General features: G+C 45.7%; 3 protein-coding genes and 2 long non-coding RNA genes across 7 annotated transcripts in view; 1 reads left to right on the forward strand and 4 right to left on the reverse strand.

Moving 5' to 3' along the window:
• The window catches only part of NAA60 (N-alpha-acetyltransferase 60, NatF catalytic subunit), a 30,039-nt gene extending 26,132 nt beyond the window's left edge, over positions 1–3,907 (reverse strand). The window contains exon 1 of the transcript XR_004281849.1: positions 3,718–3,907. The gene's annotated coding sequence lies outside the window, so the exon portion shown is untranslated. The remainder of the gene's footprint in view (positions 1–3,717) is intronic.
• ZNF174 (zinc finger protein 174) overlaps positions 1–26,042 on the reverse strand; it is a 60,223-nt gene that overhangs the window by 12,633 nt on the left and 21,548 nt on the right. The gene's annotated exons all lie outside the window — the stretch shown is intronic.
• LOC116581023 lies at positions 6,613–17,723 on the reverse strand. The gene is made up of 3 exons (XR_004281859.1): positions 17,571–17,723; positions 6,766–6,772; positions 6,613–6,623 (listed from the first exon to the last, which is right to left on the reverse strand). It is a non-coding gene; the product is annotated as an uncharacterized LOC116581023 (long non-coding RNA).
• ZNF597 (zinc finger protein 597) lies at positions 17,917–25,363 on the forward strand. 3 transcript variants are annotated; one of them, XM_032327959.1, is made up of 4 exons: positions 17,917–18,118; positions 18,289–18,374; positions 19,243–19,369; positions 21,692–25,363. In XM_032327959.1, exons 2-4 carry the CDS (start codon positions 18,342–18,344, stop codon positions 22,798–22,800), a joined length of 1,269 nt encoding a protein of 422 aa, XP_032183850.1. In that variant the 5' UTR covers positions 17,917–18,118; positions 18,289–18,341; the 3' UTR covers positions 22,801–25,363. The 3 variants fall into 3 exon arrangements, with proteins under 3 accessions (XP_032183850.1, XP_032183851.1, XP_032183849.1); XM_032327960.1 differs by having other exon boundaries at positions 17,917–18,081; positions 18,290–18,374; XM_032327958.1 differs by having other exon boundaries at positions 17,918–18,191; positions 18,290–18,374.
• On the reverse strand, positions 20,156–21,695 carry LOC116581021. Its single transcript, XR_004281857.1, has 2 exons — positions 20,511–21,695; positions 20,156–20,286 (listed from the first exon to the last, which is right to left on the reverse strand). It is a non-coding gene; the product is annotated as an uncharacterized LOC116581021 (long non-coding RNA).

Genomic DNA, 26,042 nt, shown 5'->3' on the forward strand with positions numbered 1-26,042 from the left:
GACTTGTTGTTGTTGTTACATAGAAGAGGGCCTGGCTAGTAAGGGGCTGAAGGGTCTTTGGGGTAGTGGGTACACAGTACTCTCATGCCATGACCATTTGTCAAGTGGTGAACTTTTCTCTGCGGTCACACTTCAATGAAGGTGTTACAAACGGAAGGCCAGAGGAGAAATAAAGTCATCTGAAACTCAAACTGGAAGAGCAGCAACCCTCTGAATCAGCAAGCCCTTCTGAAGAGTTTAAAGAGAGGAGTGGTTTGAGAAAGAAACAAAACTGAAGCAAGTACCCACCAGCACACCCCCAAGAACACTACAGAAAAGGTGTAAATATTACCGCACCAACATTTTCCAGATAAGAATTCTTCTCAGTACCACAGGGACAATTACCTACAAGCTCTTTTATATAATGAAACTGCTTTCTTCTCGGTCATTTTCAGGATGGGCTCAAATTTCAATACTTAGCTGCCCAAACAGATCATATTTCAGGAATTCAGGAAATAAAAAAAAAAAAAAAAAAGAGGAACGTGATTTGATTTTTAACAACAGTAACTATTCAACAAGAAACTGGATGAATTTTTTATTTAATGCTGTTTGTTAACGATGACAAAATACTTTTCTCTGGTGTTCCTACGGAAGCAAAGGGAGCAAAGACTTTCTCAGACCGTTGTCCTGTGTCGCCTTCCACAAGCACCTCCTTTTTGCTTCTTTACAACTGTCAATCTGTCTTTAGAAGGTTTTTTCTTGCATTTGTACCCAAAATGCCATGCTATTTCAAGGCCATGGGGTAAAAGCTGGCCCTAAGAGCCCATTTGGGGGCAAAATGGGTACTTGTTCTCACTATCTAAACACACATTTAATAATGTCCACACTGTCACATTCATAGGTAGTTCTACCCCCTTCCAGGACGTGGGTCCTGCCTGAGCAGGAAGCTGATCTCAGGTGAAGAAATGAGGAGTCTGAGACGCTGACAGGACGAACAAGGGACCAGCCCTCATGTGCTATTCCTCCTTCTCTACCTGACCATCGGGCTCAGCTCAGTGCTGTGGCTGCCTTGGCTGACTGCCGCACGTCTGCTGGCCTCCACAAAGGGGCACTCAGGCTCCTGGGAGCCTCATTCAACTGTTGACCTGGACCCCAAACCACTTCCTGCAGAAAGCTCTGGCTCCCTGTTTAGACCTCCTTCCTATCATTCCACGAGCACTGAGCAAATGCCTTAGGGTTCACAGCACAATACTAACCTACTCTTTGCTCACTGGGCTTTCCAATGCATGGGTCTTTCTTTCACCAGCGGTGGAAGGACTTCTGCTGACTCAGAACTGGCCTGACAGCTGGCTCCTATCAGAGGTCATGCTAGAAAAGAATGGTATTTAGGGAAGGAGACCTGATCTTGACATTATCAAAGACACTTACAAATATTTGGTGGAAGAAAAAAATCAGCATTTGAACTTGGCCAGAAAGAGACCCACGAGGTGCAGCCTTATTTGCAGACTGGCATTTACCTAAAAGCAACGCACACAGACAGACGCAAGACCAGCTTTGACATGGAGTCTAGACCTTAAGCTTGCTTGTCACAAACAAGGAACGGTGATGAAAAACAGATGAGGGCTTCATGGATTCCTTCCAGAAAGAGATATCGAGGGAAGATAATGGAGATAAAACTTAGACACAGAGGAGCCATGATTTAAGAGAAGACACTGCCTGACAGGCAGCCAGCTCTCTATTCAGGTAGGAGAGCTGTCACCAACACTTGAGACCCCCAGGCTATTTCAGCACTGCAAAGACATGCGCCAGCCTAAATTCAGAGCTCGCAGGATTCTCCCCTACACTGTGTTACTTGTGGCTGCTGCCGTGTAAGGATGCTGTGTCCATCTGGTCTAAACACACCTCAGGTTGCCAGAAACCAAAATGCTGCTAACAGTACACGGAGGCTCAGACAGACCTGGAGCTGAGTATCCAGTCAGCAATGACAGCGTCACCCCAGTTCAGGGGTAAGTGTTTTTTATCTCTCACATCTCCTAACATCCAGGAATTTTCTTCCAACCCAGACTGAGGCATGCTGTTCCCAAGCAACTTCAAGTCCTATCTGAAGCCTTTGAGTGGGTGTGGTTAAAATACAGATGACAAAGTCCTGCAAGTTACAGAGAGGCAAAAGCTACACACAGACCTTTCAAAAACATGCTTGTACTTTCTATTCTGGCCTGTCAACAGCACACCATGCCTTGACTTTGTTTTGTACAGGTTTTAACTGTCTTCACAGAATCCCAGCGTGCACTTAGCGTGCAAGCTCAGTGAGATGAAATTGTAGCAAACTGTGGCCCAATGGAGAAGGAGCTCTGGCACACTGCGTTCCCCAGGGCCGATCTGCACGCTGATTGCTACAGATACAAAATCTAAAACAGGGTGAAGTGAAGACCTGTGTGCACTGCCATGACTGATCTGTCTACTCGAAAAGATGACCAGGACTTACATTTCAGCCACCTCTGAGTTTCTTCTAGTGTTTATTCCATTCTTCTCCAAACTTAAGGCAATTCAGAGATTTTTGTGAGAGACAGAGAATTTGTTTTTGCTCCAGCCCCTTTTAATTCAATGATGCTCAAGACTCCCCTCCTTCCTGTCTCGCAGGCCGAACAAATAACTTCTCACATCTCTACATCACAAGATGTCACAGGGATTGTGGTATTTCTGTAGATGACCTGGAATCACCGACCTTTCCTGGATCACTCAATTAATCATTAACTAGAGGTTTCTGCCTTAAGTCCGCTGGTGACACTTCTGCAATCAGCAATGTCCTCTCCAGTTCTGACACTCCAATTAACAACCACTCGGGCACCGCAGGGAGTGAGCGTGTGGGCCTGCTATCCTTTTCCATCGGGACAAGTGAGTAACAAAATCTTATGGCTCAGGACTTGACATAGTGAAACAGATCAATGAAGCTGCCCATGTCCACGTTCACTGCAGAGTAACGCCAGGTCCTGGGCTCTGGCACCCGCTGGGCATAAAGGTATGTGTGGTCAGTGGTCCAGAGAAGGCCCACAGCCTCCCTCACAATTTTCTCACGGGGACACACCACGGGAGCTAGAGGCTCCCAGGCTTGAGAAGCGCCCGATCTGGTGGAGGAGGTCAGAGCTGTTGTAGGGTCTGCACGGCTGGTCTGCAAACTACCAGAAACGTAAGGAATTCACCTGTCTTTAAAACCAAAAGGTAGAACTGAGGACGAAAGAGTCAGAGACGACGAAGACAGAGCCCCAAGCTTTCAAGGGTTCACAGGAGGGCAAACAAGTCGGCAAATAACTACAATCCGCGCAACAAGTACCAAAGCAAAGGCAGGTCAGGAGAACCGCTGACCTGTGAAAAGGCCAGGCCCTTCCTCAGGAGGGCGACCCGGAGAGAAACGAGGGGCAGTCTGACCGCTGGTCCCAAATTTCCCCCACCAACTCGTCTTGGGGCCTGGCCGGGAGGCGCTCAGGCAAAGAGGGCACAGGGGCGGGAGAGAGTGCGGGAAAGCGCGTCCGTCCTCGCCCCCCTCAGCATCCGCCGGCGCGAGCTCCGCGACCCCCTCGTCACCCCGCGGACACGCCTGGGCACCCAGAAGCGTGGGTCCCGCCCCAGCCGTCCCGCACCCCTCGGGCCCCCGCCTCCCCGGGCCCGCTCAGGTCCGGGCGGCTCCCCCCTCCCTCACGACCCCAGTCCCACCGCAGGCCGGAGCCGGGGGAACCTCACCTCGGACGGGAGCCGGCGGCAGCGGACGCCGTCGTGGGGCTCAAAGCATCCTGGGGTCGCGGGCTGCCGAGAAAAGGGGCCGCTCGAGCCCGAAACGAATTATGTAACCGGCAGGGGCCGCAGCCGGGACGGAGGCGGCGGCCCGCGGCACTTCCGCCTCCCGCGCCGGGCCGGCGGTGCAGGCCGGAAGCCCATTGGCCACCGGCCCCCACGTGGGACGCCGCCGTCGCCCGACGCCGCCGCCGCCATCTTACGACCGGGCAGGCCTCGGATGAGGTCCGGCGGCCGGACGTGGGCGCCCTTCAGGGCCCAGCTGAGTGCCCCATACGCAGAGCGGGGGCTTCCAAGACGGGGATTGCTCCCCGCCCTCCAGTCCTGCCTGGGCTGACGCTCCCCTCGCTTGGGCCTCGGGCTTTTCCATCCCCAGCGCCTGGCGGGCGTCGAGCCCCGGAAGCGTGGCGGCGTGGACGCTGCCTCCAGCCAGTCTGTCTCCGCACAAAGGCTGTGGAGGGCTGTCGCCGCGCCAGTGGGTAGGGGTCGGTCGCACTCAAGGTGCCGGAGGGTCTATAGCACAAGATCGAACCCAAGTTCTGTACAGTAGGGAATCCGTGTTGAGCAACATCTGATAGTAACTTTAAAGCAGGAATTTTTGCTTTGCCTTCACAAAAAAGTGGTCCACGCAGCCAAAGGATGGAATAAGAATGATCTGCTTACAGTCGAAGGCTAAAAGGATCCACCTTAAAAATATTTAATTCCCATCCAAGAGAATAAACTATCACAAATAAAAGTAAATAAAATAACACTATCTCAGAAAAGTTAAAAGCAAATTCTTTTTAACATTTTGAAAAGGAAAAAGTGAAGAGATGAGAAGTTTTCAAAGTAACTGGAATAAACAGATCAAAAGTGATATGGGGCGCCTAGATGGCTCAGTCGGTTAAGCGACTGCCTTTCCTGCCTTTCACTGGGGTCATGATCCCAGGGTCCTGCCATCCAGCCCCACTTCCCACTTCCCACTCCCTGTTCAGCCCGGAGCCCCGCATTCTTCCCCTCACTCTGCCCCTTCCCCCACCTTCCACTTGTGCTCTCTCTCTTTCACTCTCTCTCAAATAAATAAAACATTTTTTTTAAAAGTAACAAGGCAATATAAAACAACAAGGAAAAATCTATTGCTGTCTACATAATGTGATGTGTAGAGGCGGATGGAATCTTGATTTATACAAAGCAACCTGTATATTTCCTTTTTGTAACAGTTTCTGTAAGTTCCTGTTTTTTAAAGAAAGCTGAGAATAACACTTGAACAAAATGAAAAAAGAACTAATATTCTTTACAGCTTGCCAGTGCAACATGTTTAAGGTCTACAAACATGCCATTATAAGCAAACATGCTGCAGTGAACTGTGTTTGGGCCCATTTGTAACATTCTGAGGACTCCACACAATTATATTTAGTGTGTCATTATTAAATTATTTTTAAATTAAACTTGTTGCAAAACAAAAAATTAAGGTTGATTAAAAAGATCCACACAGGGGCGCCTGGTTGGTCAGTGGGTTAAGCCGCTGCCTTCGGCTCGGGTCATGATCTCAGGGTCCTGGGATCGAGCCCCACATTGGGCTCTCTGCTCAGCAAGGAGCCTGCTTCCTCCTCTCTCTCTGCCTGCCTCTCTGCCTGCTTGTCATCTCTGTCTGTCAAATAAATAAATAAAATTAAAAAAAAAAAAGAAAAGAAAACTCCCTCTTTAAAAAAAAAAAAAAAAAAAAGATCCACACAGTACAGCAAGATAAATGAGGGCAGAACAGTTGTCAACAATGCGGTAGGTGTGTAAAATACACTTTTAAGTCCTATATACTTTCCAGAGATGGGCTGCAGTTTTAGCTCAGATCTTTCCAGAATCTACTTCCAAGAGAACAACTGGTTACAAGATTTAAGGGGTCAATGTGTCAGATTTGTCTATTGTCTATTGTCCCACAAATCTTTCTTCTCCTCCTTCTCCAATACCTGCTTTATCGCATCTTCTTGTAGTAACAGACCCCTCCCCCTACAGCAAGCAAACAGCTGTTAAGGCAGGCTGTATTTCTCAGCCTCCCTTGCAGCAAGTGAGGGTGTATGCCAAACTTATTACCAATGGACAAGGTGAAAGTGACGTAGGCAATTTCTATGTCTTAAAAGCAAATTGCGTTAATGTTACCAGTTGGTGAAGCTAAGTTGACAGGTATATAGGGGTTTGCTGCATTTTTCCTCCAAAGATTCAGGTTTGGAATTTTTTTTTTAAAGATTTTTATTTATTTATTTGATAGAGAGAGATCACAAGTAGGCAGAGAGACAGGCAGAGAGAGAGGGGAAAGCTCTCTGCTGAGCAGAGAGCCCGATGTGGGGCTCGATCCCAGGACCCTGAGATCATGACCTGAGCTGAAGGCAGAGTCTTAAACCACTGAGCCACCCAGGCGCCCCCAGGTTTGGAATTTTTAAAGATTTTTAAAATATATCTATTTGAGAGAGAGAGCGAGGGCGTGAGCACAAGCAGGGGGAGGGGCAGGCAGAGGGAAAAGCAGGCTCCCTGCTAAGCAAGGAGCCCGATGCACGACTGGATCCCAGGGTGGGACCCTGACCTGAGCTGAAAGCAGACACTTAACCAACTGAGCCACCCATGCATCCCAGGTTTGAAAAAAAAAATTTTTTTTTAAAGATTTTATTTATCTGAGAGAGAGAATGAGAGTGAGAGAGCATGACAGTGGAGAGGTCAGAGGGAGAGCAGACTCCCTGTGAGCAGAGAGCCCGATGTGGGACTCCAGGATCATGACCGGAGCCAAAGGCAGTTGCTCAACCAACTAAGCCACCCAGGTGCCCGAAATTTTTTTAAATAAAGAAACGAGGTTTTAAAAAAAGGAAATTGCTTGCTTTCCTCCTCTTCTTTCTCCATCCATGGAAAATGGGTGCAATGATAAACCCCTCCAGTAACAGAAGTGAAACCCTACCTATGCCCTTGCTACTTAGTGTGGGCCTGTGGTCCAGCAGCATCAGTATCCCTGGGAACTTGTTAAAACTATCGAACCTCAGGCCTCAGCCAGATTGAATCAGAATTTGCGTTTAATTAAGAACCTACATTTAACAGGATCCCTAGTTGATTTCCAGTTTGAGAAGCCTTAAAAACATTGGAAGTTTGAAGCACTGAAACACTAAAGTTTGAGAAGCCTTTCCTATGTGATAAGAGAGGTACAACATTCTGTTGTTTCCAGGGTTCTATGCACAGTACTTTAAGATGAACTGTCAAAACTGAGAAGGGCATGTATATCCATTCAAACTTTAAAAACACTCTTTTAAACACAAACGAGAAAATGTTTTCCCAAGGGCTTACTACCTGCCTAGCACTGCATTAAGCTTCTAACACAGGATCTCCTTTATCCTCGGGACAAGGAGGTACCACACATTACTATGTGTTACTACAAGGGCTATTCAAGGTAGTTGCCCTCTTAAAAAAACCATTCCATCCCCAAATGGTCCCTAATTGCTTTAATCAATTAAGGTCAGCCCTTTGGGATGCCTGGATGGCTCAGCTGGTTAAATGTCTGCCTTCCACTCACGTCATGATCCCAGGGTCCCGAGGAGGCCCACGTCAGGCTCCCTGCTCAGCGGGGAGCCTCCTGTTTCTTCCTCTGCCTGCTGTTCCCCCTGCTTGTGCTAGTGTGTGTGTGCTCTCTCTCTCTGACAAATAAATAAATGCATAAATCCAGGGCTCCGGTATACATAAAAAGATAATAATAAGGTCATATCCTTGTCTCTTGGCTCAGTGATTTGGGTGGTGTGGTCGTCGGTCTCCTCCAGTTGCTTCATCAGGAGCTGCGTGTTTTGATCACTCTGCTCCTCCTCCCTCTGGCTGCAAGGCCTCTTCTGCTGTACCGTTATAGTTCTCTTGCCTAGTCATGGCCATGGGTCAAGCAGGGAGACACCTAGAGCTACTACCCTTGAGCAGAGCCAGCAATCTATACCCCAGTGGTAGCTCAGCTGCATTCCAAGCTGCCAAGCAGAGGCAGGGCTCCGGGGAGCACTTGAAGGGAAACCCTCAACTCCTGCCTCCTCAGATGCAGAACCCTCTCCCGGCCTTGGAGACAGGGAGGTAAGCAGGCTTCTCGGGCCGGGCGAGCAGCAAGCCCCCATCGACCCGGGCTGGTCCTGCCCTTCCCAAGCCCCAGCTTATTCTGCTGATTTTGGAAGTAATACATACGCACTGTTCTATGAATCTCCAAGGTCAAGATCTCTCCAGAAATTAAGGAATTTATTTTTGTAATTATTTATTTGACACAGAGAGGGAGGGAGGGAGAACAAGCAAGGGGAACAGCAGAGGGAGAGGGAGAAGCAGGCTCTCCGCTGTGCAGGGAGCCCGATGCGGGGCTCGATCCCAGAACCCTGGGATCATGACTGGAGCTGAAGGCAGACGCCCAACGGAATGAGCCACCTAGGTGCCCCCAGAAATGAAGACATTTAAAATTTCACTTCTCCTTTCTGGTCCCTGGTGTCTCATCTGGCCAGAGGAACAAAGTTGGGTACTACTCTCTTACTCCAGCTGTGGATCATACCCCACTATCTAGGACCCTACTCTCTGCTCTGTCAACAGACGGACTAGGGTTGGGGACGAGAATAGCGGGGTCTGGCAATCACGGTTTCCCCTGCAATACCCACACATTCAGCTTCTCAACAGTGTTTTAACTAACAACTTTGTAGAGAAACCTGCACACATTGCAGATTATCTTTTTTTCTCCTAGGGACAATTCGTAGGATGTTAGTTAATATCATTCTTTTTAAAGATTTATTTATTTTAGAAAGAGAAAGCTGGGGGAGGGGCAGAGGGAGAGAAAGAATCCCAAGGAGACTCCCAATGTGGGCCAAATCCCACAATCCCGGAATCATGACATGAGCCAAAACCAAGAGTCAGACACTCAACCGACTGAACCACCCAGCGCCCTCAAAAGTATTTCTAATTGACCACATTTCAATTTGGCAACAACCCCCTGCCCAAAGGGTTTTACCAGTTTTCTCTGACACCAAGAGTAAAAAAACTTCTGTCCTCACCAACATGGGATATTATTATTCCTTACCTCTCTGCATCTGGGTGAAAAGATCTCACAGTTTTAATGTGTATTTCTTGGTAAGTTTGATCACTTTTTTCTATTTTTATTAGCCATTTATATTTCTCTTTATATGATTTTTACAGATGTGTCCAACATATTTTTGCTTGGGCTTAACTAGGGGATGGGAGATTTCCTAACACAACTTTTTCTTTTCTTTTTTTTTTTTAAAGTAGGTTCTAACGTGGTTTGAAGTGATGCGCTTCAGAGACAACGCCCAAGAGAGAAATCTTGAGATGTCTTTGGGGCAAAAAGGTAGTTTTATTAAACCAGAAGGACAGGATCCATAGGCAGAAAAATCTGCACTGGGGCCACGAAGAGTGCTCGATTACATACCTGCAAGTTGGGAGGGGTTAGGGAAAGGAGGAGCCTCCAAGGTATTTTGGAAACAAGGTTTCCATGACCCTGAGGGGGCTAGCTATTGTTAGGAAAAGGTCATTTATTACTGCCTAATAAAAACTGTCATGAGACCCTTCAGTGGTCTCATGTATCAGTGGGCCATGCACTTGGAGGATGATTGCTAACATTTATCTTGGGGGGTAGAGAAACAGGAAGTTTGCAAAGGAATTCGTGTTAAAGTAGACTTACAGGCTCCTGGCAGATGGGGGGTGGACTAAGATTTCCTTCTGCTCTTACCATGGTGTCAGCACTGAGGCAGTTGAGTTTCTGGAGGAAGGTCATTCTGCCTGTTTCAAGGACTTGTCAGTGGGCTGTAAGCAGCAAGAAAATCTGCTTCCTCTTTTGGCTTTGTTTCCCATATCATACACTCCATACCCAGGGTGGAGCCAATGTGGGGCTTGAACTCATGATCCTGAGATCAAGACCTGAGCCAAGATGAAGAGTCAGATGCTTAACTGAGTGAGCCACCCAGGCATCCCTAACATAAACCTTTTTTTTGTTTTTTTTTTTTACAAATATGCAAGCCCATGGCCAAGTTTCAGAACCACAACAAAAGGAGATATGTTGAAAAGTAGGCTTCCTCTTTCTGACTTCAAGTGCCAGAGTTCTCCAGATAACCACGATTGCCAGGATCCCTGTATCCTCCCAGAGATCTTTACACGCACAAGCAATATGGTATTTTCACCAATAAGAAGCAAATGTGGGGCGCCTGGGTGGCTCAGTGGGTTAAGCCTCTGCCTTCGACTCAGGTCCTGATCTCAGGGTCCTGGGATCGAGCCCCGCATCGGGCTCTCCGCTCTGTGGGCAGCCTGCTTCCCTCCCCATCTGCCTGCCTCTCTGCCTCCTTGTGATGTCTGTCAAATAAATTTTAAAAAATGTTTTTTTAAAAAAGAAGCAAATGCGAGTGAGGTGAGGGCTGAGCTTAGATACGGGATTCTGTTCCCTCCTTCTTCTCTCGCTTTAAGAGAGCTGGCCCCTGCACTAGGGGCCGTGGGTACAAATTGCCACTGAAATGCATTCTCTGCCTTTAAGCAGATGTATGACTACAAGATGGCCTGATAAGGGTTTCCACAGAAGTGGTGACACACGACAATCGACACTCAGACTTTTAGAAGGGACTATGAGTCAACACAAGTTTGCTGAACATCTATCTGCCATGTGCTACGCCCTGCGTTATAGTCCTTCCTCAGGGACCCTGTATGCTTGCCATCAACTCTGAGAAGTAGGTATGGTTGTCCCCATTTTGTCGACCATCCTGTCCTGACTCACCCAGGAGGACAGCTGGGTTTCAAAAGTCAGGCTTTCCAGGAAGACCCTGAAAACATTTTCCAGGGTCCCAGAAACAGACTATGACCAAGCCACTTCATGGCAAGCCCTGTAGATGGCAGACCACATCTGAGAGGGCTCTGGACCACCCTGGGGGCACCCCCGGGAGAGGAAAAGCCTCCTTGGACTGGCTTGAGATGGGGGAGATTACTGATTTGTGCTCCTGAAAGGTTTATTAACATTTGCATGGATCAAAGCCACTACAACCAAGAACCAAATATTTGGCTTCCAGTGAAATTCCCATTGGGTATAAAATGCTCCAAGGGTTTATGTGGGTCACCAAGGATGATCCTGCTTGCTGCTATAGAACCAAGACAGAGGGAGCAGGGGACAACCATGTGGCTGCTGGGCCCGGTCTTGGAGGGTCAGGCCAGCACACTGGGAGGGTCTGGTTCTGGTATATTGTCAGTACACCCTGAAGCTGGGCTTACTGCTCGGACTCACAAAAGACTGAGACTTAAACCAAATACTGGCTTACCTGTTCATGGTTATAGATCTATTAAGATCTATCTTAAGATAGATCTTTTACTTGGGCCCTGTTCCAACACAGCAGACCCTTCTCTGCTGTCAGGAATGCCTGTCCCTTTCTTTCAACATTTCTTTTGCCTGAGGAGCACTAGGAGGGTGCCAGACTCTTGCTGACTCCTCTTCCTCTTGGCTCCCCTCAGACTAGGCGCCTCTGTAAACGTGTTCCTTTTCCGAACCACAAATCCCAGCCTGATTAACTTTCCAGGCTTTGCTTAAAGTTACTTGCTATTTCTGAAGAAATTGATTTCATCTCAATTTTCTCAGCTTAATTCTCAGAGCTCAGCCTTATTCCCCTTCTTTGAAGTTCTTGGGAAACACGTCATTACACGAAGCTCTATGTGGACGATGCAGATGTGTCTGATTGATGATTTTATTTTAAAACTTTTTTTTTTTTTTTTTTAAAGTAGGCTGCATGCCCAGCACAGAGCCCAACACGGAGCTTGAACTCAGAACCCTGAGATCAAGGCCGGAGCCACGATCAAGAGTGGGATGCCCAAGCAACTGAGCTACTCAGGAATCCCTAAAAATCTTTTCAATGATAAAGCTCATACTTTTGAGCACTTCTTGTATCCTAGAGTGTTGTGTCACATAGTATCTCATTTAATCATCCTAACAACATGAGGCAGGCCATGAGGTACTCACACTCGCTGTTCCCATTTTGCAGCTATGGAAACTGAGGCCTCAAGAGGTCAAATAATGAATCCAAGATGTCTGAGCTGTTAAGCTGCAGGGAGCAATTTTGACCCACGCAGTTCAACTCCAGACTAGTTTTGGAAGTAATACGTACTCACTGTAATAAGAAAAATATAGAAGAGTATAAAGAAGAAAAAATTACCCTTTGCTTGCCAGCCCAAGATGATCACTCAGCATTTGTATGTCTCCTTATTGCTCTCTTCAGTGTATTTTTAATAATGATAGTATTTTATGTATAGTTTGATATGCTTTAATAATTTTTTAAAAAGATTTTACTTATTTATTTGACAGAGAGAGAGATCACAAGTAGGCAGAGAGTCAGGCAGAGAGAGAGAGAAAGAGAGAGGCAGGCTGCCCACTGAGCAAAGAGCCTGATGCGGGGCTTGATCCCAGGACACTGAGATCATGACCTGAGCCGAAGGAAGTGGCTTAATCCACTGAGCCACCCAGGCGCGCCTGCTTTAATAATTTTTAATGTTAGCACTTACCCATATTTGGTAAAACTCCTTAAAAATAACATGTTAATTGGCTGTGACATTTCCTCCTGAGAAAGAGGAAAAATTCTTAGACTCTAGGTCATTCCCACTTTTTTCTACTGTACGTAATTCTGCAATAAACACCTTCATGATTTTCCATTTTCAACACATTTCCTTAGGATAACATGGCACTGACTGCCAGATGTCCCAGTGTCCAATTTCTTCTTCTTCTCCTTCTTCTTTTTAAAAAAAGATTTTATTTATTTATATGCCAGAGAGTGAACACAAGCACAGGGAGGCAGGTAGAGAGAGCAGCAGACTCCCCACTGAGCAGGGAGCCCAAAGCAGGACTCAATCCTAGGACCTTGGGATCATGACCTGAGCTGAAAGCAGATGCTTAACAGACTGAGCCACCCAGGCGCCCCTACTTTCCTCTTCTCATCGTGATACAGCCTCTGCTTTTCAACTGGGCATGGGCTACCCAGAATAACTTCTGTTTCCTAGCCTCCCTTGAGTTAGGTGTGGTTCTCTGACTATGTAACTAAGTTCCAGCTAATAGGATGGGACTCAAAGTGGCACATGCAACCTCCAAGTTCTGCCCTGAAAAGAACCTCCAAGTTCTGCCCTGAAATCTGTACCAAGACGCTGTCCTTTCCCTCTTCCTGCCGGCTGTGACTGAGACAGGGCAGTGAGCCAAGCTGGACTGGGAGTCTGAGAGTCAGGAGAGAAAATACCCTACGAGTAGGGAAGTGCAAAGCAGCAGGAGCCTGGGTCCCAGGCAGCTTTCCAGGGCACAGCTGTCAAACCGGCTTGAATTAAATGTGAGAGAAAAATATATTTCTATTTGTATAAGCCAATGTTGTTTTGGGTCTCTGTGTATAGTTAATGAAATCGGATGCCCAATTAATACAGGTAGATATTTACAATTAGATTTACAAGGTCAAATGGTATGAAGAGTTCTGAACCTCATGATATGTATACTAGGGACAAATTATAAAGACTTTATTAAAAAATATGCTCCTTTACTCACCTACCAGCAAAACAAAACATGTGTTTTACTATCCACCCTCTATCATTCAGTATTAATATTTAAGAAATACTGACGAGGGCACCTGGGTGGCTCAGTTGGTTAAATATCTGCCTTTGGCTCAGGTCATGATCCCAGGGTCCTGGGATCGAGCCCCGCATCGGGCTCTCTGCTCAGCGGGGAGCCTGCTTCCTCCTCTCTGCCCTCTTCTCTGCCTACATGTGATCTCTCTCTGTGTCAAATAAACAAATAAAATCTTAAAAAAAAATCTTGACTAATAAAATGGGTTTCATTTCAGGGGCGCCTGGGTGGCTCAGTGGGTTAAAGCCCCTGCCTTCAGCTCAGGTCATGATCCCAGGGTCCTGGGATCAAGCCCCGCATCGGGCTCTCTGCTCAGTAGGGAGCCTGCTTCCCTTCCTCCCTCTCTGCCTGCCTCTCTGCCTACCTGTGATCTCTGTCTGTCAAATAAATAAATAAAATCTTAAAAAAAAAATGGGTTTCATTTCAGTGGGTTTCCTCTGACCGTGAGCATACCATCTACACCAAGATGCTACAGGCTTTGACTCACTCTCTGCAACTCCTTTCCCTGCTTGGGCTGGCTCAGCACCTTGGTCCTCCAATACAGCCTTTCTGTCTGCTGCAGGGGAAAACGAGGCAAGTCCATCACTTCCCTCCTGGCCGTTCCATGCTGATTTGTTCACTCCTGGGTCAAGTGTCTCATTAAACCCCTGATCTCCGAAGGCTCAATCTGTAGGGTCCTTTGGGGGGAAATTAATTGTCTGAGCATGTAGTCTTCTGGTCTACTCTCCAACTCGCTGTTCCTTCTCTGTCCTCACTGTGCCCAACCTGTAGGCTCTGTAGATCTTATGAGCCTCCAGGAGTCTCTGCTTACAGCTTCTATTTGCAATAATCAATCAGTATCAGTAGGTCCAGAATCTTCCTTTGGAAGTATTTCTAGCCTCAGTGACTAAGAAAGAATTCCGTTAGAGTTGACACAGAGGAAAAGCACTTTGTTGCCATAGTATGAATATACTGGAGGCACAACCGAGAGCCCTTAGCTGCCTACCTCCCTTCCTCCCTTCCTTCTTCCTTCCTCTTTCTCTTTCTTTTCTTTCCTCCTTCCTCCCTTTCTCTCTTCCTCCTTGCTTTCTCTTTCTTTTTTGAGCGTCTCTCTGATGAAGGAATTCCTGCCCAGTTAGAGGTAATTTTAGCTTCAAAGTCGTGACAGCCTCTTGCTGTGACAGTAAGTCCTGCAGGCATGACCAGCAACCCCCACTCCCTTCATTAGAGACGGGATACTAATGAGCCCAGGTTCCTAACTGCCCCGACATGCGTTCTGGATTCCTGTGAGAAAAGCCTCTTGCTGAAGTTGAGAGAAGAAGCTAATCTTGTTTATCTACGCTCTTCTGGTACATTCTGACATGGCCCTGACAATTTCTCATTGGTATTTATATCTCACGAAGGACACAAAGGCCGTAATAACTAGAAACATACTTATTTTTAAATAATGGACCCTGAAAAACAGTACTGTCTGGGAATGTTAAAAACGCCAAACTTAGCAATTTGTTCTGGAAATTATGTTGAAACTTACTAGGGAAAATATCTATACTTAAAAGGGAACAATGGTAATCTCTGAATGATAAGAATATGGCACTTTTATTTTCTATTTTTTTCATATCTGTATTTTCTAACTTTCTAAAATGCACACATACTGCTTTTTCTAATAATAAAATGTTATTATTTTTTAAAAGATTATTTTATTTGAGACTGAGAGACAGTGAGAGAGCATGAGGGGGATGATGGGCAGAAAGAGAGGGGAAAGTAGGCCCCCTGCCGAGCAGGGAGCCCCAACTTGGGCCTTGATCCCAGGACCCCAGGATCATGACCCGAGCTGAATGCTTAATGGACCGAGCCACCCAGATGTTCCTATAAAAAGTTATTTTGGGGGGGCACCATGGTGGCTCAGTGGGTTCAGCCTCTGCCTTCAGCTCAGGTCATGATCTCAGGGTCCTGGGATCCAGCCCCGCATTGGGCTCTCTGCTCAGCAGGGAGCCTGTTCCCCTCTCTCTCCGCCTCCATGTGATCTGTCAAATAAACAAAACCTTTAAAAAAAAAAAAACTATTATTTTTCATTTTTAAAAAGATAATGTGATCTCCAGAGAGACAACAGATCTTTGGCTACAAAAGAATTTTAATACATACAGATTATTATGATATTTTAAAGGCTGAAATGAAGAAGACTGTCAGAAGGTTGTGCCAAAAGGATTTTTGAGGTCTTTTAGTTTTGTTTTTGTTATTTTTTAGAGAGTGTGTAAGTGAACGGTGTTGGGGGGACAGGGAGGACAGAGAGGAGAGGGGCAGAGGGAGAGAGAGACTCTTAAGCAGTCTCCATGCACCCCAGGATTTTTGAGTTTTGACAATTAAAATCTGTTACTGGAGGGGCGCCCCACGCATCTCTCTCTCTCTCTCTCATAAATAAAATCTTTTTAAAAAATCTGTTACGTGAACATATAATGGATATATCATCAAGCATCTCGGATTTTTAAAAATCCAATTTGGACATATAATTCAGTCTTATCCTTTCAATCTTGGGTCTTGGGCTCTGTATCTCATCTCTTTACTTTAAACAAGATCCATCTCTCAAGCCCCTTTCTTCATGTACTTGCTTAACTTCAGTACTTACAGGGTCTAGGGAAGATTTAGTTTCCTTTCCTGTTTCAGAGATAACCTTCTCTCTCTGATTATCCATTGAGTTAACACCGCAAGCTTCACTTCTGGTCAGTGGAAACTGTGTTTCTCTCCTTGTTATGAGACCAAAGTTTGGAGAAAAAAGACACAAGAGACTTTTGTTCTTGGTGAAAGAGTCAAAAATCAAAATCAGGAGCATGTGAGCCCTAAATGAGATATCCTTGACATAAAAATAACGTTAAATATAAGCACAAAGGTTGGGGGTAACACGACTACTTGAGCACTACCATGAGTCAAAGATGAACGTGCTTTCAGTTTAAACCTCTATGAACCAGGCTGCTAGCTTTTCTTCAGCATTTATGCTTTGGACGGTCTAGCCTGTGGGGAAATTTTTCCTTATTCTTCCACCAGTCCTTTTACCACCTTTCCCCGCCCCCTCCCCCCAATACCTCTTTTGGGACCCGTTCTCAGAAGGCCTAGCTCTTTGCTGGCAGGAGATGTCCCTTGTGGCAGATGATCTTAGTTACCTATTTGACATCTGTTCTACTTCCTTCTTTTTCTTTTCCGACAGAGCCCTGATTTTGTGCAGGTAATTGGCCAGGGGAGGCTGGGTCCTTCCTCCAGTGCTGGGGGGTGAACTGTGGTTGGTCAAAACCAATTATGGTAGGTATAGTCTTTTTATCTTTGATAATTACCAGTTTAGGATGGGTATCTGTCACAATGCACATCCGCATGTATTATGTGGATTCCACTGTCACTTTCACCGATATGCTAAGGATGGCAGAGGAGAAATACCGAAGCACTGGGACCTTGACTGTGTTACCGAGCCACTGAACTAACCAATCTGCACCTGCGCTACTTTAGAACATAGTTTTGTTGGGTTTTCTGCTACTTGCAAGTGAAACTGTCCCATCGGATAGTCCACCGGTTCCCACTACTTATTTTATCAGTTCTGAAAATATTGTTTCAATAACCATGCAACCATTTCTTGAGTAACCTTTTAGATACAGGAACGTGTTCCTAGAATAAGAAAATACATTGAGATTTACCCAGTATTTTCTATTAACGTACGTATTAGCCTTGCCTTTTCATCTTTGTAAACTGGCACCTTTGTAAACTGACAACTTATTTGAAACCACCCTCCGAGGAGAAGCATTTGGAACTGTTTGCAGCTTAGGAAAGCAAAGTCGTATATCGGCCAAGTTGACCCAAGCAATCAGTGGCAAAGCTTGAGAAGGAGCTCAATTTTAAATTCCAAATCCCTACACCAGGGCACCCAAGGCCAATGAAGTATAAAATATGTGGCAATAGGACAGGCCGCATATGAGGTATTGCTCACGCCTCGCAGATCAAGTCAAAGGCTCTACGTCCGCTAGAAATCCGCTGTGGCTCTGAGCCTCATTTGGCTCAGCTCGGCCACAGCCGCGGGGCACAACTCCCCTAAAATGCTTTGGATCAGAGCCCAGCAACCTAGCTAAAGCCGATCTGAACTCTGTCCACGCAGAAGACACCCCTTTTCACTCCACGGCCCCACAGTCCGCCCAGAACAGCGGACTTAACTGCTCAGGCCAAGACTAGGACTTGCACTCCTGGCCACTCACCGCACTCACCCCGGCCGGACCCACATTTTGGGCCCACAGGGCACTGCCGCCCGAAACCACATTTCGGTGCCAAATAGTCCTTCGGGCTCGGAGTCTCCCTGTCTTCTTACTTTCCAATTTCCCCGAAACATTACGTCGCTTCGAGGTCACCCTACCTCATCACACTCTACCGATTCACTCAGCTGCCCGCAGCTCACCCGGGAAACGCAGGCAGCGGAACCGGACATACACACTTCGGGAGACAGAAGGAAAACTACAACTCCCAGCATGCTCTTGAGGCATCGGTCCTCCGTTAACGGACTCGATTGGTCAACACACAAGAAGGACTGCCCCCTTCGGAGGAGCTCTGGCCAGTCACAGGGCAGAGTTTAATGACAGCAAGGGGGCGGGCCGTTTCCGGCTGCTTTCCCGGCAGCTCCAGCATAGAGAAGCGTGGGAGACTAGCAGTGGTTGTGGCTCTCGGTCTAAAGTGCCAGTCGGGCGTCACCCTCTGCTCCTTCTGACCGGGTAGCGGGAGATTTTCTAACATCACTAGTCTTGGAGCGCTAGGTGGGACCTGGCCGGCCCAGGAGTCGGCCCCAACGAGGCTGGGCTGCGGATAGGAGCCTTGGGCTCAGGTATTAAAGGGGTTGGGAAAGCGAGGAAGCCTTGAGAGTGCACGGAGGGGCTTTGCAGCCAAACTAGCTCCTCTGAGGAATATTCTCTCCCCTCCTAGATCTGTCTCGAAGTCAGTGTGGCACTTGAGGAAGGCACTCCCTGCCCCTGAGATGGCGTCCACGCTTCCGACAACGGGGGCCCAGGTAAGAACAGGTCCCTTCTCGGGGTCCCAGTTCCTGTCGCTACTTTCCGGCCTCTGCCTGCCCTCCCTCGGAAGAGGGCTAGGAATGCCTGTCTCAGTGGGAGGGCTCCCGATGCCCAAATAGCTCTTCGATGAAGCTGTCTTTGTCCCTGGACCAGGCACTTGGGAGAAATGGCCTATCACATTCTTCCTTTCAGAACCACCAACTGGGAGTAGGGCCCGTTGGAGAAGGCTATCAGAGTTCCTCAAAGTGGCTTTCTGGAATACTGCTTAAACTTGCAGATTTCTAGGCATATCCCACACCTTTTGAATAAACACAGAAACGAAAGCCCCAGATGATTCGTAATCGCGTCGAGGTACTGTTACTTTAGAAGACGGATAAACTAAGGGAAGGAGGACTAGGCCTGGATTTGATTCCAAAGAGAGCTTAGCAGTGAGCGTCACTTGCAAGGAGGAGAGAGACTAGGAAGCAAAAGGATGTTGGGAGAACACTGGAACCCCTGTCCCTTTTCATGATTTCTTCCTGGGCTGCTCAGTTTTCTTTCCCTTAGAGCATCTGTACGTAATGGTTTCCCTCCCTGAGAGTTCCCTCATCTTTTCTAGAAGTCTCTTCTAGAACTCCTTACAGTTTACTGTCTTGGCCCCTATAACACTGCTTCAGAAATTACGTCCATTTTTACTCCTTCCTAGTTTCCACCACCACACTTAGGACCCATTTATTTATAAACACCATCCCCAGCACTCACGAACCTTTTACACCAAGCCCCTTCCTCCCTTGGTTCTGATGTTTGTAGCTCTTGTCAGTCCTTAAACTGAGGGGGTCGCCTTGGGGTCCTCCTGCCCTGAGATGGGCTCTCATGTTGTTTCAGGGGCCAATGCTGTTTGAGGATCTGGCTGTGTATTTTTCTCAAGAGGAGTATGTGAGTCTGCACCCTGCCCAGAGGTCCCTCAGCAGAGACACTACCCAGGAGTGTTTCAAGGATGTGGTCTTGATGGGTAAGGCAGCTGGTTTTCCTGCATTTCCGAACTTCAGTCAGTTCTAGGAACAGGATTCCATGTCTCATTCACATGTTGGTATGGGGGTATGGGACCTAACTCTGTCTGATCTGTGTGGATATGACAAGAGCTTGCATGACAGTGTGGTATTCAGAGAATGTGATGTTTTCTTAAAAAATCCTATCTAGTACAGTGACTGTGGTTTTACACGAGACATGACAGTACCCAGTAATCTTCCCAAATATTTGTTAAAGTCAATTCACAGGGGCCCCTGGGTGGCTCAGTGGGTTGAACCTCTGCCTTCAGCTCAGGTCATTATCTCGAGCCCTGCATCAGGCTCTCTGCTCAGCAGGGAGCCTGCTTCCCTACCCCCCCCCCCCCCCCCCGCCCCGCTTGCCTCTCTGGTCTGTGTGATCTCGATCTGTCAAGTAAATGAACAAAATCTTTAAAAAAAAAGTCAATTCATAGTTTTACTTGCAAAACTTAATGAGTATAGGTTACTATTATCTACTAAAGATTCGAAATTGACTTACTCTTAAGGGGGTGCTATGCCATTTTCACATAAGGGGAACTACATGCAGAAATGTTCCCATACCTGAGTAGAGTTTGTCTCTGACTAGGGTTGACTCTTGGAACTATATCCTAACTCGTGTTTCATATTTTCCACCTCTCTCTTCATCATGTTCATGTTTCCCTCTACCTTGTTGAACCTAAGAAGTATGGTTATAGCTATTCTAACATTGTTTCTACTAGTTTCATCATCTGTGTTATTTCTGGGTCTGTTTCTGTTCATTGATTTTGCTCCTAGTTATGGGTCATAGCCTCTGCTTCTCTACATGTCTGGTAATTTTTGATTGGATGCTGGACATTGTCAGTATTCTGTTGCTGGATGTTGGCTTTTGTTGTACTTTTAAAAACTATTTTTTGTGGGCGCCTGGGTGGCTCAGTGGGTTAAGCCGCTGCCTTCGGCTCAGGTCATGATCTCGGGGTCCTGGGATCGAGTCCCGCATCGGGCTCTCTGCTCAGCAGGGAGCCTGCTTCCCTCTCTCTCTCTCTGCCTGCCTCTCCATCTACTTGTGATTTCTCTCTGTCAATAAATAAATAAATAAATAAACCTTAAAAAAAAAAAAAACCAAAAAACTATTTTTTGTACTTTGTATTTAAGTTACTTGGGATTGGTATGATCCTTTCATGGCTTGCTTTTTTGCTTTGTTAGGCTCTGTTCTGAGCAGCCTTCAGGCTAGGGCCCATATGACCTGCTGCTAAGGCAATGTCTTTCTGAAGATGGAGCCTGATAGCTTGTGTGTTCCATCTTGGCTGTCAGGAACATGAACTATTGAACTATGTATGTAGTGTGAACTCTGAAGATTGTTCTGTGTTCCTTTCTGACGGCTCTTTTCCCAGTTTGGGATACTCATGTGCACTTACAGAATAATACTCTGCCCAAGTCTTAATACTCTGCCCTACCTAGATGTCTACAGCCCTGCCTGGGCACCTGCCTCTTCTGCAGTATTTTTTTGTGAAATTCTAGCCATCCTGGCATCCCTGAATTTGGTCTCCTCAAAACAGCAAAACCACAGGGTGTCATTTGGATTCCCACACTGCACTGCAGCCCAGAAATCCATCCAGGCAGTGTGCATTGGCAATCATAGGGCTGTTTCTCTGGAAGGAAAAAACCCCTTTTATATTGATATGTTGGCTTTACAAATCAATATTTTGAAAAATATTAAGGAAGAAAGTTTTTTGGCAGCTCAAGTTCTGTCAGCCATCCTAGCAGTGAGACCACTTATCTTTGGCTGCTGTATGCACGGCAGCTCTACCTTGATCTTTCCTCCAGGAGAGGTAAAGAAATTTTGAAGAACTCTCCTGGTGACAATAAAACTTTCTAATAACCATGTTATTTCTCTGCTAGGTAGAAAAATACGCACTTGTTCTCTTTCTCTCCTAAATAGGAATCCCCGTCTCTACTCCAGTTATGGTCACTCAGCAGTCACTTGAGATTGCGTAAATGATGAAAAGTTCTTGAGACTCAGGGCATTAATTGGAAACCTCCCCTGGACAGCATCTACCAAGATTTCCCTTAGTTCCCATCCTGCTAGACCCTAATTCAGTTATACCTCTTTTCCCCTTCCTCCCCTCGAGGACCAACAACCTCAATCCTCTGGGAAGTCAGTGGAGCCTGCCGGCCTGATTTTGTTTAGTACGAGTGTCTGGGGTCTAGGATAAGCCCTCTGTGGGTTCTTGGTCCTTGTGTAAATAGCTTGCTCTTTCCGCAGTACCACTTGAGGGTGTTGTCTATGTTTTGCTTTGTTTTATCAACAGGAGGGGAAGGCAAGACTGAGACTTCTCAACGGTTGAATCTAGAGTCTACAGGATTTGAAGAACTTGCCGCAGAAAACTCCTCCATCACTGTGCCCCTTGTCTATTACCCAGAAAAATCCGAGACTGGAGTTGGAGACCCAGAAAGGAAAGTATCAGGTGGAGCTCCTGCTTGCAAGAAAAGGCTCATAAGCCTATTAGTTACCATTGAAAACCAAGCCCCATTACTAGAACTATCTCAATGTTTAGGAACCAGAGCACTTTCTGAAATTCTTGAATTTCCTGGGGAAGAAGCCAAAAATTTGTACAAGTGTCCTGAATGTGATGAAAGCTTCAGTGATAACTCATACCTTGTTTTGCATCAGAAAACTCATTCAGGGGACAAAAAGTATAAATGTGGTGACTGTGGGAAGATTTTCAATCATAGAGCCAATCTGAGGACACACAGGAGGATCCATACTGGTGAGAAGCCTTATAAGTGTGCTGAGTGTGGCAGCAGCTTCCGCCAGCACTCACATCTGTCTCGGCACAGGAATATCCACGTAAAGGAGAAACCCCACACATGTAGCATATGTGGGAGAGGTTTTACGTGGCTCCCAGGATTGTCACAGCATCAGAAAATCCACACTGCTAAAACTTATGAATGTACCAACTGCGGTAAATATTTTGGTCAGAACACAAATCTGGGTTTGCGTGAGAAAACGCACATGTCAGCCACCCAGTACCGGTGCCCTCGGTGTGTGAAGTGTTTCGGGCAGCCCTCACACCTTTTTCTCCCCGAGCAGGGTCATGAGGATGACTCTGAACACTGCAGCGACTGTGGGGAGAATCTACTTTTGTTCTCAAAATTCAAACCCTTAAAATGTCCTGAGTGTGCGAAGACCTTCCTGCGTGTTTCCGAGCTCATTTCCCATCAGAGCATTCATAGAGGGGAAAAGCCCCATAAATGCAAAACATGTGCAAAAAGTTTTATTCTGGATTCAGAGCTTGCATGTCACCAGAAGAGCCACACGGGAGAGGAACCTTTTAAATGTAGCACATGTGGGAAAGGTTTCAGGTTGTATATGCATCTCACTGTTCATCAGCAAACCCATACGAAAACCACCACGTAAATCTAGCAAGTTTTCATTAATGCTGTGCTTCTTAGTATCTGGATTGAAAACTGGGGACCAGTTACCCTTTATGTGCCAGGCATTTTACATGCATCCCAGGTCACTTAGTACCCACCAGAACTTGCTTTAGGCATTATGAATTCTGTTTTATAGCTGAGGAAGCAGTCAATGTCAGCTAGTGCGTGAAGCCAGGATTTTAACTCAGTAACTGATTCCCTGTACACATTCTATTTGTATGAGTCAGAGAATGATAAGGATTTTTTTTTAATTCAGTTTTCATTAAAACGAAAGTGTTCCTAGATGTTCTTTTACTTTTGTTACACGGTTTCTAAGTAAGAAGAAGGAAACTTTCCCTTTTCTTTCTTTCTTTCTTTTTTTTCTTTTTTTTTTTTTTTTTGCCAGTTCTGCAGACCTCGTATCTAGGAAAGTAATTTGTCTATATCTGTCTTATGCTTTTTGGGTCTTAACTAAATGTAACATTTGTAAGAAATGATATTTCATACATGATTTTCTGATGTAGTTTAGAAGCTTTTACACCTGCTGTGAAAGGTTCCCAAATTAAGTGGACAAGTTGGTGTCATAATGGCTATTAGTATTCGTGGAGTTCCATTCTCACATATGATGCCACTGGCCTTTGTGACACATTTGCAAGGAATTTTGGCAGTCTGCCCATAGCCTTTTCTGGTGCCTGGACTTGACCTAGGGAAACATACTTGCTCCTCTCTGGAAGGAGTTACCTCCAAGTTGCTACCAAAGCACATTACCTGCCTTTCTACGAATAAGAGTAATTATTGTTCAGTGAACATGCTAGATGCTTCACATGTATTACCTAATTTAATCTTCAGGGTTAAGTGTGACAGAGAAAGGGCTATCCTTGTTTCATAAATGAGGAAACTGAAGCCCACAGAGGTAAAGACAGTATCTTGCCGAAGACAAAAAATAGCAATGTGCTGAAGCTGGCATTTAACCTTGGGTCTCTGTGATGCTGAAGGTTGTGCATTCTTCAATCCTGTTATGTGTTTGCATTTGTGTTAGGTCCGCAAGCAGCCAGGAAGGCTGAGATGGGTGGGTGAGGATAGTCATCTTGGAGGCTACCCTGTGCACACGCATCCTAGAACCCTTTCATTGCCTTTGTGCTTTATCCCAAGCCTGACTTAATGTGTATGGTAATAAAGCAACAGAAAGATTCCCCAAGACTCCCAGTTCAATCTCCCATCCCTATGATCCGATCAGAGATTGCAAACTTTACAGAATACAGTCCTTAGGGTTTTAGTTGGACTTTGATGAAAAAAAAAATTCCTGATCGCCAAAGAAAAACATATACAGAAAACTATTAAGAGTTTAACCAAACTACTTGAAAATATATAGGTCTTTAGATACCTGCTGTTACATATAAATAGAAGAGCAAAATATGGTTGAACGGAATGGTCGCTAATGTTAAAGAATCAGGGAATCGTGCAAATATACATTCGTACACAATTTCTCTTTACAGCAAAATTGTGTGCCTATCAGCAAAACTAGTTTCTAATGGACTTTTGAACAGGATGTGAGAATGGTCTTAATTCTATCGAAACAGTATGGAAGTCCAGCACTGACTAGCACGGGATCACTGCTGGGAAAGCTCTCGAGCAGAAACAGGGCTCTTTAGGAGAGCAGTACCTGCAAGGTGTGGTCTTTCTGTGGAATAGCACGTTGGGAACTGAGTATACAAAGACATGCTGGCTACTGCTGTAAGCTCTTACCACTGCTGAGAGGCAAGAAAATAGTCCTGGTGAGTGAGGGAAATGGAGACTAACCCAGCTCACCCACTCCTATCCCCCTTTTTGTTATTCTTGTTTCTTGTTTGCAGATCCACTGCTGAGACCCTGTGCTCTGAATGTCAAGGTCATACTAGACTCTGATGTCTCGACTCAATATGAGACGCCAGTCTGCTAGGGCTTTAGGGTCTTAAATTAAAAAGTGAGGTCATCTGTAGGTTGTTCTTCAGCAGATCTCTGGGAACTTAGAATTGTGTAGAAAGATGGTCTCCAGTTAAATTTCTTATCAGCCAACTTTGGGATATAATCTTTGCTAAATGCCAGAAAGCACTGTCCACCAGCTCTCCTGCTTCTGCTTTTGGTGGCTGAACAGAGTTACAGGTTGGGGAATGAAACTGGGAATGTGGCCCCTACTCGTGCAGTTGCTGCAGAAAGTAGAGAAGGCTGTCCTAGAAGGTAAGAGGACAGAATGGGGCTGACATAAAAGATGGAAGCTGTCATGCTTTGCTTTGCTCCTACAACAGTATGGGGGAAGGTGAGAATTTATGCCCTAAATGCTGTTCTGCACCTCAATATGTGAAGTCACCTTCTCAGATGAGGCTTCCTTCACAATTCAATTCAGGTTTTACATTTTTCTTTATTCTTCTGATTTTGTAAGATTATGCCAAACCTCCTTAAAGATATTAGAAAAATAGCACTTCTATAAAAACATTAACATACACTTGAGTGTAATTAAGATAACTTTTTGGTGGAATAATCATTGCTAATGACTGGTATGCCGAAAAAAATTAAAAATTAAAAAAAAACTTGAGTGTCAGTTGCTGTAAAAGAAGCATATTTTCAGTTGTTGCCTTATTGTACACTTCACCTAATTATATTTGCTGGATGTAATTCAAGCTGCTCTGAGCCCAAAAAGTTGGAGGAAGGAGTCAGTCCACCAATGAGATCCATGCTGTTTTTATAATGATGGCTTTTTCATCTTTTTGTTTACAATGTTGACTGATGGAGCTAGATTTCACAGTTTGTTATTAACTTGAAGATATTAGCCCAGTATGTTAGCGTTACAAAATACTGGATAAAAATTAATATAAGGATGAGAAACACAGTTTACTGTTATGAATGATTGGCTTACTATCCTTTGCAGCATGGCTGTTGATATACTATGCAGGGTGAGAACTTTGTACTAAGGAAATTAACTCTTGAACAAATGTGGTTTCCGTTGCTGGTGCAGAGATGAAGATATGTATCAAACAAGTCCTTAATGTGGTTGCCCGAATACCAGGGTGTATTAACAAGCCATCATTGATAAAAACAGCATTATTTCAGTAGATTTCAAATGTCAACAGTTCATATTTTATAACTAAAGAAAGTGTGTGATTTAGTTAATCTGGAAGGAGTTGGATTCAATATAGTTTTGTTTAGAGCTTTGTTGCAGTAGTTAATAGCCTATTCACATCTCCCCATTTAACACAGAAAATGACTAAC

This window comes from Mustela erminea, chromosome 20, assembly GCF_009829155.1.
Source record: "Mustela erminea isolate mMusErm1 chromosome 20, mMusErm1.Pri, whole genome shotgun sequence".
In the NCBI taxonomy this organism is placed as follows: domain Eukaryota; kingdom Metazoa; phylum Chordata; class Mammalia; order Carnivora; family Mustelidae; genus Mustela; species Mustela erminea.

What these genes read in the sequence shown, in the direction of transcription:
- ZNF597 (XM_032327959.1), top strand. Translation starts at nt 18,342, where the DNA reads ATGGCGTCCACGCTTCCGACAACGGGGGCCCAG. An exon ending in TTCCGACAACGGGGGCCCAG is followed by an intron (nt 18,375 to 19,242) that starts GTAAGAACAGGT and finishes ATGTTGTTTCAG; the next exon opens with GGGCCAATGCTGTTTGAGGA. An exon ending in CAAGGATGTGGTCTTGATGG is followed by an intron (nt 19,370 to 21,691) that starts GTAAGGCAGCTG and finishes TTTTATCAACAG; the next exon opens with GAGGGGAAGGCAAGACTGAG.